Source organism: Nilaparvata lugens, chromosome 14 (assembly GCF_014356525.2).
Source record: "Nilaparvata lugens isolate BPH chromosome 14, ASM1435652v1, whole genome shotgun sequence".
Taxonomy (NCBI): domain Eukaryota; kingdom Metazoa; phylum Arthropoda; class Insecta; order Hemiptera; family Delphacidae; genus Nilaparvata; species Nilaparvata lugens.
Window position 1 is genome coordinate 18,691,044 of NC_052517.1, and position 12,500 is coordinate 18,703,543.

The 12,500-nt window shown below is 37.2% G+C and overlaps 1 protein-coding gene across 1 annotated transcript in view; it reads right to left on the reverse strand.

Annotated features, from left to right (window-relative positions):
• Positions 1-12,500, reverse strand: part of LOC111058248 (putative fatty acyl-CoA reductase CG5065) — a 61,447-nt gene that overhangs the window by 24,225 nt on the left and 24,722 nt on the right. The window contains exons 3-7 of the mRNA XM_039440997.1: positions 11,931-12,179; positions 9,268-9,413; positions 7,485-7,594; positions 5,045-5,237; positions 2,375-2,623 (exon numbers count right to left, since the gene is read on the reverse strand). Of these exons, the coding sequence (XP_039296931.1) occupies positions 2,375-2,623; positions 5,045-5,237; positions 7,485-7,594; positions 9,268-9,413; positions 11,931-12,179 (947 nt within the window). The remainder of the gene's footprint in view (positions 1-2,374; positions 2,624-5,044; positions 5,238-7,484; positions 7,595-9,267; positions 9,414-11,930; positions 12,180-12,500) is intronic.

Genomic DNA, 12,500 nt, shown 5'->3' on the forward strand with positions numbered 1-12,500 from the left:
GGGCAAACAGTACAAATACATTTAACATACATCTCATAAAGCTTACTATATGCAGACATCAACTTCAATACTATTGCAATTATTTAATCAATAAAATACCACTAGATTTTGTTAACAGGAATATAACGGAATTTAAATAGAATTATACAGGAATGGATTGACAGGAACATCTACTTTAAATTAATCTAATGAATAAGAGATTGAGATACATTCGTGTATGTCTAAATTTTAGGATGTTGAGGATATGATTTAATATTTTTGTTCTTGTTTTGTATTCTTTCTTTTCTTTATTACTATTGTGATTTTATTTTGTATCATGTAATTTAAATTGATTCACACCTGCACTCAGGATCTCCTTTGCAGGTTGTTATTAAACTTTATTGTCGATAATAATATAGTGTATGTAAACTATGTATCCATTTTGAAGAGACAATAAAGCAATTTCAATTTCAATACAAAAATGTGTGGTTCATATACTGTGATTCACTTGAATCTGTCAGTATTATGATAGCATATAGCATAATACTATGATATTCATAAAGTTTAGAAGAATGGCTGGGACATGTGCAAAGAATGGATGATAATAGAATAATAGGATGCAGAGGCAGATGCTTGTTGGAAGAATGGGAGGAACGAGGAAAATATTGAATGAAAAAGACTAAGAAATTGTCAAAAAACCACTGATTTAGAAATTTTGACAATTTCTTAGTCTTTTTCATTCAATATGAATAATTACCACAATATCAACTTCTCAACTACACAAAAAGTGGAACGAGGAAAAGAGGTCGCCCGAGAACACGTTGGCTGCAGGATGTGGAAACAGTTCTAGCGTGCCTAGGAGTGAGGAACTGGAGGAGACTGGCTAATCAGAGGGATGAATGGAGGCGAATTGTTGAGGAGGCCAAGGTCCACACAGGGCTGTAGTGCTCCATAAGTAAGTAAAGTAATAATGAGAGCATAAGAAGATATTTCCATAGAGAAACAATAGCGTAAGTAGATATCCCATGTTATAGGGCGTTTATGTCGCAACTTTTACTGTTATCTCAAGCCGATAGTTCACATAGTTATATTTCCTATGCAGCTGTGTGACGCTGGTAGTCTCTCAAATTGTGCCGTTCATACACTATCCCCCCCCCCCCCACCTCCAAACCTGGAGTGATCCGTGGTCTAGTGGATAGAGTGCTTGCGTAGCAGCGCAGAGATCCCGGGTTCAAACCCTCTCAATACCAAAAGTTTTTTAACCAGATCACTCCCGTGTTATCGGATGGGCACGTTAAACTGTCGGTCCCGGCTAAAGTATGACAGTCGTAAGGCCCATTGACGGCTTAAATTATATATTCAGGCGGTGGAACCTTCCCGCAAGGGACTGGTAATCTATCATATTGTGCCGTTCATACACTCTTACTCGGTCAAAACAGTAAAATTTGACAATAATCGACAGTAATCGGCTTGAGATAACAGTAAAAGCTGCGACATAAATTCCCTATACCATGGGATATCTACTTACGCTATTGTTTCTCTATTATCTTTTCTCTTGTAAAATAAACATCCATGGAACAAAGTTCCCTTTTTCTGAACTTGAGCCATTTTTTAAGAATTTTTTGATAATAAGCTTTTAATTAGATGGAAAGAAAATTGAGAATAACAATTTTTAGAAAAATGATAAATTTTTCTTTAAATTTATTTATATAGGTGATGTAGGAGGAGGTGGAGGGGGGATGGAAGAGGAGAGTGAGGGGAAGATGGAGAAGTGAGAGAAGATGGAGGAGGAGATTGATTGATTGATTGATTGATTGAGTACTTTATTTATGTAGATTACAATATATACTGGCTTATACACTTATATACAATAGCTTACAATACAGCAAAATTATAGATGAATTTACATAATATACACTAAGAAAATTATTATTGAACTGTATATGATATGAAAAAGTAATTTGTAATACAATAACTATAGATAATTATATTGTTATGCATCTACATAAATTGGCGGAGCTTTGGACATATCAATGTCCATTCTTCGGAAAGAATATTAAAAATATCCTACCCCACTAACTCTCTACCAGGAGAGAAGGAGTGGGTGGAAGAGGTTGAGGAGGAAGAGGAGGAGGAGGAGGAGGAGGAGGAGGAGGAGTTGGAGGAGGAGAATGAGGAGAAGGAGAAGGAGGAGGCGGAGGAGAAGGAGGAAGAGGAGTAGGTGATGGAGGAGGAAGAGGATGATGATGAGGAGAAGTAGGTCAAATAGAAGGAGAAGAAGAAGAATTAGTTAAAGTAGAGGGAGGAGGAATAGGTGGAGGAGAAAGAGTGAGAGAAGAAGAAGAAGAAGAAGAAGAAGAAGAAGAAGAAGAAGAAGAAGAGAAGAAATACTCACAAAGTCTTCTGACGAGCCAAAAAGAACAAGAAGTCAATGAGGTATGCGGGCATAGTTTGCAGGAAGAAAACGACCAGAAAGTGTACCAGCCTGTTAGTCCTTATGGTGCCATTGGGATACCATAGAATGTTCTCGAAGGGCACATCATAGCTGATCTTACGACCTCGCTCCAACACCTCGCCCCACGTGATAGGCACCACATCTCCTATGGACACATTGTACACCTGGGTCGGCTCTGATTTCGAAATGCTGCAACAAACGAAATCGAAGTTAAAATTTGATAAAAATTTGTTACTCGAAAAAAGTACATCTTACAATATTAAAAATCTGGTGTGGCGCACTCTCCTTGCCGTTATGAAAATTGATCACCTGACGCTAGTGTTCCCGCGCATCTCAAGTCTACTATTCAAAGATTTGAGCCAGCTGGTGACAGGGCAATAACGCTGGAGACACACATGAGGTCTGCTATCTCTTCATAGTGAATGATTTAATAGAATCAACAATAATTTGCAATTGAATAATCACATTTTCTCGAATTTAAAGCTTATTTTCAATTTTAGGTGAAAATGTTACTGAACATTAATTGTAGAGATTTTCATGCTCAATCTACTCCACTCGATTTTTTTGTTTCAATTGTATCTGAAGCCTGATAATTGGGAATCTATCTGCATTGATGAGGCGGAGCTCCTGAAATTTTTACAGATATGGGACTTGTGGCAGTTGATAGAGCTTATCGATGACTATTTTAGGTATGAATTTGATCAAAATCGTTGGAGCCGTTTCCGAGAAAATCACGAAAAACCCTGTTTTTTACAACATTTTCGCCATTTTAGCCGCCATCTTGAATTGCATTTGATCGAAATTGTTCGTGTCGGATCCTGATAGTGAAAGGACCTTAAGTTCCAAATTTCAAGTCATTCCGTTAATTGGGAGATGAGATATCGTGTACACAGACGCACATACACTCGCACAAGTTTGATTTTGGATTTCTCAATTATCGGGCTTCAGATACAATATAAACAAAAAAATCAAATGGAAAAGATTGAGCATAAAAATCTCTACAATTAATGTTGGGTAGCATTTTCACCCAAAATTGAAAATAAGCTCGAAATTCCAGAAAATGTGATTATTCAATTGCAAACTGTTGGCAACTGTTGATTCTATTAAATAATTCACTATGAAGAGATAGCAGACTTCGTGTGTCTGCAGCGCTATTGTCCTGTCACCAGCTGGCTCAGATCTTAGAAAAGTAGACTTGAGATGCGCGGGAACACTAGCGTCAGTTGATCAATTTTCATAACGGCAAGGAAAGTTGGGGTGAGTGCACCACACCAGATTTTTGCATTTCTCTTTATGTTTGAATGTTTATATGTTGCGCATTTACGGCGAAACGCAGCAATAGATTTTCATGAAATTTGACAGGTATGTTCTAATCTTTTCTAATCTTAATCTTTTTTAATTGCGCGTCGACGTATATAAAAGGTTTTTTTGGAAATTTTGCATTTCAATGATAATATAGAAGGAAAAGGAGCCTCCTTCATACGCCAATTTTAGAGTAAAAATCAGACTATAGAATTATTCACCATAAATCAGCTGTCGAGTGGAATATAAATTGCATGCAATTCAATATCTCAACGTAACTTGGTGAAAAATCAGCTGCTGTGTGGACTATTAATTGCGTGCCTCATTGAATGCAATTTCTATGAACTATTGATTGCATGCAATTAATAACCAAAATAACATAGTATTGTCTCTCGACCTTTCTCTGCTTTGAACTCGTGCTGACCTGTTGCCAGTATGTCTTGAAGGAGATTAGCTTTTGATGTTAGCATTTCTGTTACACCAATCCCAACAGCCATTAGCCGTTTTCACACCGATATCTCGCCGACACGACATACAGACAGGATTTACTCTGATGGACAGTATAAAAGGAGGTTGTGGTTTATAACTGCGTGAGGTCTACTGTTCACAGAGCCACTAGTGTAGATAGAACACAATATTAAAACATACTGTTATAATATCACACCACCATTTCCATAAGTTATTTTTCAAAAAAAAATTGTTACTGAGAGGCAACCCCCAGACTCCGCAGACAAGTAGCTTACACTATTTTTTGTCATAATAATCTAGAAAAGAATAATTCAGAAACAGAAAACATTATTTTGTGCTGACATTACTACAAGCATTTTATAAACATAACCTAGTTTACAAGTTTCGAATCAGGAATTTATTGATTGTAGTTGACAAAACATCCACCTGGAGCGCTAAAAGGCAGCAGTTTTGCTGTTCCAAATTCGGAACTAGGAAACATACTCGACTGTAAAGAAAACATATGATTTTATTACAGTATAGTATGCTGTAATGAGAATCATATGTTTATTTGTTCTACAATCAGCTGTTTACTGGCTTGATTTCATGGATGTAAAACAGCTGAAATTGAATGACTATGACAAAAAAATATAAACAACATAAAGAGAAATGCAAAACCGTCGAATTGAATCTTAGACCTTATTTCGCTTGGTGAACTATTGTAGATACAAAGCTATTACTGATAGATACAAATCAAATATTCTTTATCCAATAGCTTGCAAATACATGAATCTTTCTAAAAAACTGGTCAAAAATTTCTTACCAATGAACTGGCAAAAAATCATAATATAAAATACTAACCTATTTGTGCCCCTAACCCAGCTGGCAGATATAGCGGCATTGATGGCGATATCCACTGGGATGACCTCTGCCCTGTTCTCACCATGACACAGCATGGACCTTATGACACCTTTACCACCTGCCACCGACACACCGACTGGGCCATTCAGGCTGTCCACCCAACCAGGCAGGGGCTCTTTGAAAGCTGGACATACTGAAAAACCAAAAGAAATAATAAATATTGTATAATTAAATAGCTATTATATAATAATGGGAATGATGGAGAATAAATCAAAGAAAAATATTGTAAAATTAATATTATATCATGGAAATCAATGGGAATGATGAATAATGAATAAAAAAAATCAAATTTGAGGTTTGGTTATTGGTTGTATTCTACTCTACAAAGAAAAAATAAGGAAAATGGGATGAAGCAGAGTACAAGGAGAAGAATAAGAAGAAGAAAAAGAAGAAGAAGAAGAGGAGAAGATGATGATGATGATGAAGAAGAGGAAGAGGAGGAGAGGATGAGAATGAAGAGGAGGAGATGATGAGGATGAAGAAGATGAAGTGGAAGAGAAGGTGAGGATGAAGAAGGAGACGGAGGATGAGAGTGAGAAAAATGAGAAGAAGAAGAAGGAGAAAAAAGAAGAAAAAGAGGGAAAAGAGAAAGGAGAAGAAGAAGATGAAGGAGAGCAGGAACAGAAGCAGGCTTCATGAAGAGAGTTGGTACAAGAGATGCCTTGTTTTGTCTACAGGTCTTGTTCCAACGCTGTAGAGACATGAACTGTAATGTTTTTGCATGTTTCATCGATTACAAGAAGGCATTCGATAGGATTCAGCCTGTGAAAATGATGGGAGATCTTGAGGAGCACAGGAATGGATGAGAAAGATCTTCAAATCATTCAAAACCTATATTGGAATCAGTCTTCTACTATAAGGATCAGTGCAGTTGACATTCTTCGAGGCGTTAGGCAGGGCTGCATCCTTCCACCATTGATATTCAATCTTTATTCAGAGGAAATCTTCAGGGAGGCCCTTGAGAATACTGAAATGGGAGTATTGTTAAATGGAGAACGCTTGAACAACATCCGATATGCAGATGATACTGTAATTTTTGCTGACAGCATGAACAGCCTGCAGGAGCTTGTGAACAAGATAGGAGGCGTCAGTGAACAATATGGCTTTGGAAATCAATGTAAACATGTAAACAAATCAATGTAAGGGATCAGTGGGAGGATGTGACTTGATGCTTAACACCAAGCCGATAGAGAGGGTGCAACAGTTCACGTATCTGGGAACCTTGATCAATGAGAAATGGGATCATTCTCAAGAGGTAAAATGCAGAATAGAAAAAGCGAGGGCTGCATTCAATCAGATGGCAAAACTGTTTAAGAGTCACAACCTTAATATGCACATCAAAATCAAACTCCTCCACTGCTACATTTTCTCAATACTCTTCTATGGGATGGAGTCATGGACATTGACCAAGTCAACTGAAAAAAGACTCGAGGCTTCTGAGATGTGGCTGTATAGAAGAGTGTTGAGAATTTCATGGATGGACAGAGTGACCAACAAAGCTGTATTGGAGCTAATGGATAAGGATTTGGAAGTGATGAACATCATCAAGAGCAGGAAGCTTGCATATTTTGGCCATATCATGCGTAATGAAGAAAAATAAGGCCTGCTGAAATCCGTTCTCCAAGGAAAGATCTATGGCAGAAGAGGACCAGGAAGAAGGAGAATATCATGGCTGAAAAACCTGCGTACCTGGTTCTCCAAAACTTCAACAGAACTTTTCAGGATGGCTGTAAATAAGATATCCATAGTCAGGCTGATCGCCAATATTCGGAACAAATAGGCACTAGCAGAAGAAGAAGGAACAGAAACTAGAAAAAGAACAAATGCAAGAGTAAGAAGACAAGACAAGAAGAAGAAGAAGACGACGGGTGCAAAAGAGGAATGAGAAGGAGAAGAAAGAGTGGGTGAGGAATTGGAGTAGCAAGTCGTGACGAAGAGGCAGATAGAGAATGGTAGAGCAGATGTTGCAGAGGGTTAGTGAGGAGGAGGAGGAGGATTAGGTGTTGGAAAGGGGTAAGGAAACGTAGGCAGAGATAGAATAGAAAGATGGAGTTGCAGAATTGTACTAAGTGTGAGAATTTGGAGGGAAAGAGAGAAGGGATTATTGATGAAGGAGGAGGAGGAGTAGGAGGAGTAGGAGGATGAGGAGGAGGGGGAGGAGGATATGGGGAGGAGGAGGATGAGGATGATGAGGAGGAGGAGAAGGAAACTGAGAAGTAAGAGGACAAGAAAAGAAAATTTGTTATGGAAAAGTAGAAGAAGAAGAAGAAGAAGAAGAAGGAGGAGGAGAAGAAGAAGAAAAAGAAGAAGAAGAAGAAAAAGAAGAAGAAGAAGAAGAAGAAGAAAATGGAGAAGAAGAAGAATAAATAGTGTCTCTTACCAATAGAAGGTCTGACAATGGCGCAAGGAATGATATTAGCATACTCGCTAACCAGACTCTCTGCCAATCTTTTAGAATAGGTGTAGCAATTAGGATGAGGTCCAAGAAGCCTAAAAACAAACAAATTGAGCAATAAAAAATGTGTAGAATATCCAAACACAACACAAACACATTCAAATGTATTATGTATCTTGATAAAATACTAATCAAAACATACAAAATTGTCACCAGAGGAATGTTAAGGTACTATAGTAGTAATAGGAACTATAAAAATAGTTTTTTCTACAACTGCGAGTAAAAATAGTATATTTCGCACCTAGGGCCGAAAATGAGACTTTTCCGGCTCGAAATCGGTTTTCAAGTCCGAGGCCGTAAGCCGAGGACTAGAAAAGATTGAGAGCTGGAAAAACATTTTTGCCCATGGTGTGAACGCTATTTTTCGCCACACAGAAAAATTAACAATATATATGAGAATAATTGTTCACTAAGCACTTCCGAAAGCAAAAGTGGAAGGTCATAGCTCTAGCAAATCTGAGGTAATCTGAATATCAGGAAATACATTGTCCAAGTATTTTTATTTTTTATTCTGACTTGTCTAAATAACCCAAAAGATTATGTTCAATTATGTGGGAGGTTGAGTTTATAATTTTATATTCTTTCAAATGACAATAAGATGATATTATTATAAATGTTTCAATTGTTGAATTATAAACACAGATAATGAAGAGTTTTTTGATCAGCTGTTTTAGCACACTTGAAATTTGGCCAATCTGAATGTCAACGTCAACAATGCTTGTTGTCATCGACTTAGGAAGTTTAGGTTAGAAGTTCTATCCTACTCTGAAAATCGAATTTGAATAGTTCATAATATATATCTTATCTGTATTTCATTCATCCAAATAAAATGATAGTATATTATTGCAGAATACTTTATTCAATTCTAGAAGCATAAACTGATTCCATTTCATAAACTATTTGTAAAAACGTTCAGCACCATGGATATTGCCCAAGTAGTTCCAAAATTATCCACCAGGTTTCGTGATAAACGAAGTACTATGAGGCTTGAGGTTAGATTCTTTTATACTCTGAAAATTGAATTTGAATAGTTTATAATAATATCTTATCTGTATTTCATTCATACAAATAAAATGATAGTATCTTATTGCAAAATATTTTATTCAATTCTAGAAGCATAAACTGATTCCATTTCATAAACTATTTTGTAAACACGTTCACATCAAATCAGAATCAGCTGACTTCAAGGTTATTTTACAGCCCTAGGGCCGTAAAATTTTTACCGGCCTGGTCAGAAAACAATCACTTTCAGCATCCATATGATGCACGTAAACCAGCTCATTACATCCAAGTGAGGCGAAAAAAAATTTACATACTCGATTCTCCTCGTAAAACAGCTTATTTCTGAGGAGAATCTACTTTTTTGCTTGCTAACCATCTGCACATGCGCAGTAGATTTTCTTTACGCTCACTTATCATTCGCGCATGCGCAGAAGAGTTTCTTTACGCTCCCTAATCAGCTGATTGTAGGTAGCTCACCAAAAAGTCAGATCTTAACCTAAAAAGTCGGTAATTGTAACTCCGCCGATATAAGTAATTCAACAGGTTTGGGCAGTTGTAGAAAAAAAATTGTATGCAATTCGCGCATAATGATTCTTTATCGCTCTTGCAAAATTATCAAGCAACGCGAAGCGTCGCGTGATAACTGTTTTGCGCGTTATGCTCTTAATACATAAATAGCTATGGTATTTCCAAAGTTTTCCTGTACCTTGGAGTGATCATCTCCAGCGTGGTCTCGTCCATCCATTGTACAGCCCGCATTATGTCCTGGGGATTGGCAGGGGAGGCATACACCCTCTCCTCTAACACATCAACCTCACAGTGGCAAAAAGCTGTTGATAGGTGGATAAAAGCCTGCAAAAACAATCAAATTTGACAAAGAAATCATAATTCATTTATACATTGATAAATACAATATCATTCGAAACTATGAATTATTGGGAAAGGAACAACAGGCTTGAAGCCCAAAACTTTTTCTTTCCAAAATTTGGATAGAAATTGTTTATTGTTTATTGTTTGTTTGTTGTTTGTAGTTTTCTGCTCGTAAGCAGATCCTTTTATATGGCAGCAGCCCTCCACTCTCTTCTATTCACTGCCAGTCGCTTCGTTGCATAGTAGCTCATCCCCTCCTTGATGTTGTCCAACACTTTGTATCTTCTTCTCCCTCTTCCTCTTCTTCCCTGAATGGTCCCCTCCATGGCATCCGCCAACAAGCATTGCCGTCTCATCCAATGTCCCAGCCATCTCCTCTTTCTTCCCTTTATCACATCCAGCAGACTCCTTCTTTCTCCAACCCTTAACAAGTCCGGTAACGATAATTTACCGCATAAGTATGATTGTTTCTGCCCGAAAAGTAGTTGAGGGCGGAATTATCATACAAATGCGATAAATACGTTACCATACAAGTTACGTACAATATTTTTTGTCATACTTATCTAAGAAAGAATAATATTACTGAGAAACAGAAACCAATTACCTGCTGCTGCTCGAGCTACTGCATTCTATAAACATGACCTAGCCCGTAGCACCTAGTTCATAACAGACAGACCCTTCGAGCTCAAATAAAATGATAAAGGCCTAAATTATAAGATTTCAGATGAGTTATTATAACTTGAAACTCCTCAAATGAGTTCTTTAATTATTTGAGTTAGTATATTAATTACTCAGATGATATTAGGACTCAGTAGAGTCCTAACATACTCGACTGTAAAGAGAACATATGATCTCTTTACAGTATAGTATCATAGAGAAACGATAGCATAAGTAGATATCCCATGATATAGGGCGTTTATGTCGCAAGTTTTACTGTTATCCCAAGCCGATAGTTCACATAGTTCTTTCCTATGCAGCTGTGTGACGCTTGTAGTCTCTCAAATTGTACCGTTCATACACTCTCACCCCAACAAAACAGTAAAAGTTTACAATAATCGACAGTAATCGGCTTGAGATAACAGTAAAAGTTGCGACATAAATTCCCTATACCATGGGATATCTATTTACACTATTGTTTCTCTATGATATTAATTACTCTGATGATATAGGACTCAGTAGAGTCCTAACATACTCGACTGTGAAGAGAACATATGATCTCTTTACAGTATAGTATGCTGTAATGAAAATCACATGTTTTCTTGTTCTGCAAACAGCTGTTTACCGGATGATTTGATGCATGGAAAACAGCTGCAATTGAGTAAGTATGACAAAAAGAAATTTAACAGAGAAGAAACAAATTCAATAGATAGTATTATTTTAGAAAAAAATAATCCTACATGGAGTCCACTATAGTGAGATTCAGTGGAAATGATAGGAGAGCATAGTTGCCGATTCTCTGTTACCACCCCCTTCTATAGTAGATAGCTGTGATTCAAGTCATCCCCCTATATCTGACATAATATTGATTGTTGATTCTTGTTAATGATTATTAATAGAATCTCAAACAAATATTATATTCATGAATGAACAGTTAATATTACATCAATAAACCCGTATCAGCTTCCGTCCAAAGAAGGCATTGACAATACTATATCTCCTTCATTGACAGGTCTATGGAAGGCATTGGAGAAAATCAAGAAATAAATTGTTATTTGATTAATAAATTCATGAGAGAGGATTGATTGATTGATTGAGTACTTTATTTATGTAGATTACAATATATACTGGCTTATACACTTATATAAAATAGCTTACAATACAGCAATATTATAGATGAATTTACATAATATAGACTAAGAAAATAATTATTGAACTGTATATGATATGAAAAAGCAATTTGTAATATAATAACTATAGATAATAATCATATTGTAATGCATCTACAGAGGAGGAGGAGGAGAAGATGGAGATGGTTTAGGTGGAGGTAGAGGAGGATCGGCAACGTTGTTCTGCTATCTTTCTCCACTGCCATTATAACGTGTACTTAACTATAGAAGGCCTATAGTGAGGTCCACGTTATAATGACAGTATTTGATCAACTTTGGTTTTGCTATCATTCAACAAAGCCGGTTGTACTATCCTTTTCTAGGTCCACAACGATGTCAATTATGTTTTTGACAGTGTAGAAATATAATTAATTAATGCAGAGAATCGGCTTCACTATTCTTCTATCTTTATCCACTGCCATTATAACGTGTACTTAACTATAGAAGGCCTATAGTGAGGTCCACGTTATAATGACAGTATTTGATCAACTTTGGTTTTGCTATAATTCAACAAAGCCGGTTGTACTATCCTTTCTAGGTCCACAACGATGTCAATTATGTTTTTGACAGTGTAGAGATATAATTAATTAATGCAGAGAATCGGCATCACTATTCTTCTATCTTTCTCCACTGCCATTATAACGTGGACCTCACTGTAATAGGCCTACAGTACCTTGATCTGTTTCATCTCCCTGCATAACTCCAAAACCCGCTTAGTTCCTACGGTGTTGTTTTCAATGGCAGATTTGAGCCCAGCTTCTAATCTGAGGGAGGCAGCTCCGTTGAAAACCACACTGACTTCTTCCACTAGCAGTTTACGGTTTTCGGGTTTCAGTCCCAGGCTGTCCAGGGTTATGTCACCGTCTATGGCCACCAGTTTCTTGAGGAGATGAGGTTGTTCCTTGCGTAGTTTGTCGAAAGCCTGAGGAAAGTCAAGAAATTAATTGCTATTTGATTAATAAATTCATGAGAGAGGATGAGAAGGAGGAGAGGAGGTGGAGGAGGAGGAGAAGGAGGAGGAGGAGGAGAGGAGGAGGAGGAGGAGGAGGAGGTGGTGGAGGAGGGGGAGGAGGAGGAGGAGGAGGAGGAGGAGTAGAAGAGGATGTAGAAGGAGGAAGAGAAGAAAAATCTCGAGAAGGGGATAAGGATGAAGAGGCGGAGAAAGAGAAGAAAGAGATTGATTGATTGATTGATTGATTACTTTATTTATGTAGATTACAATATATACTGGCTTATACACTTA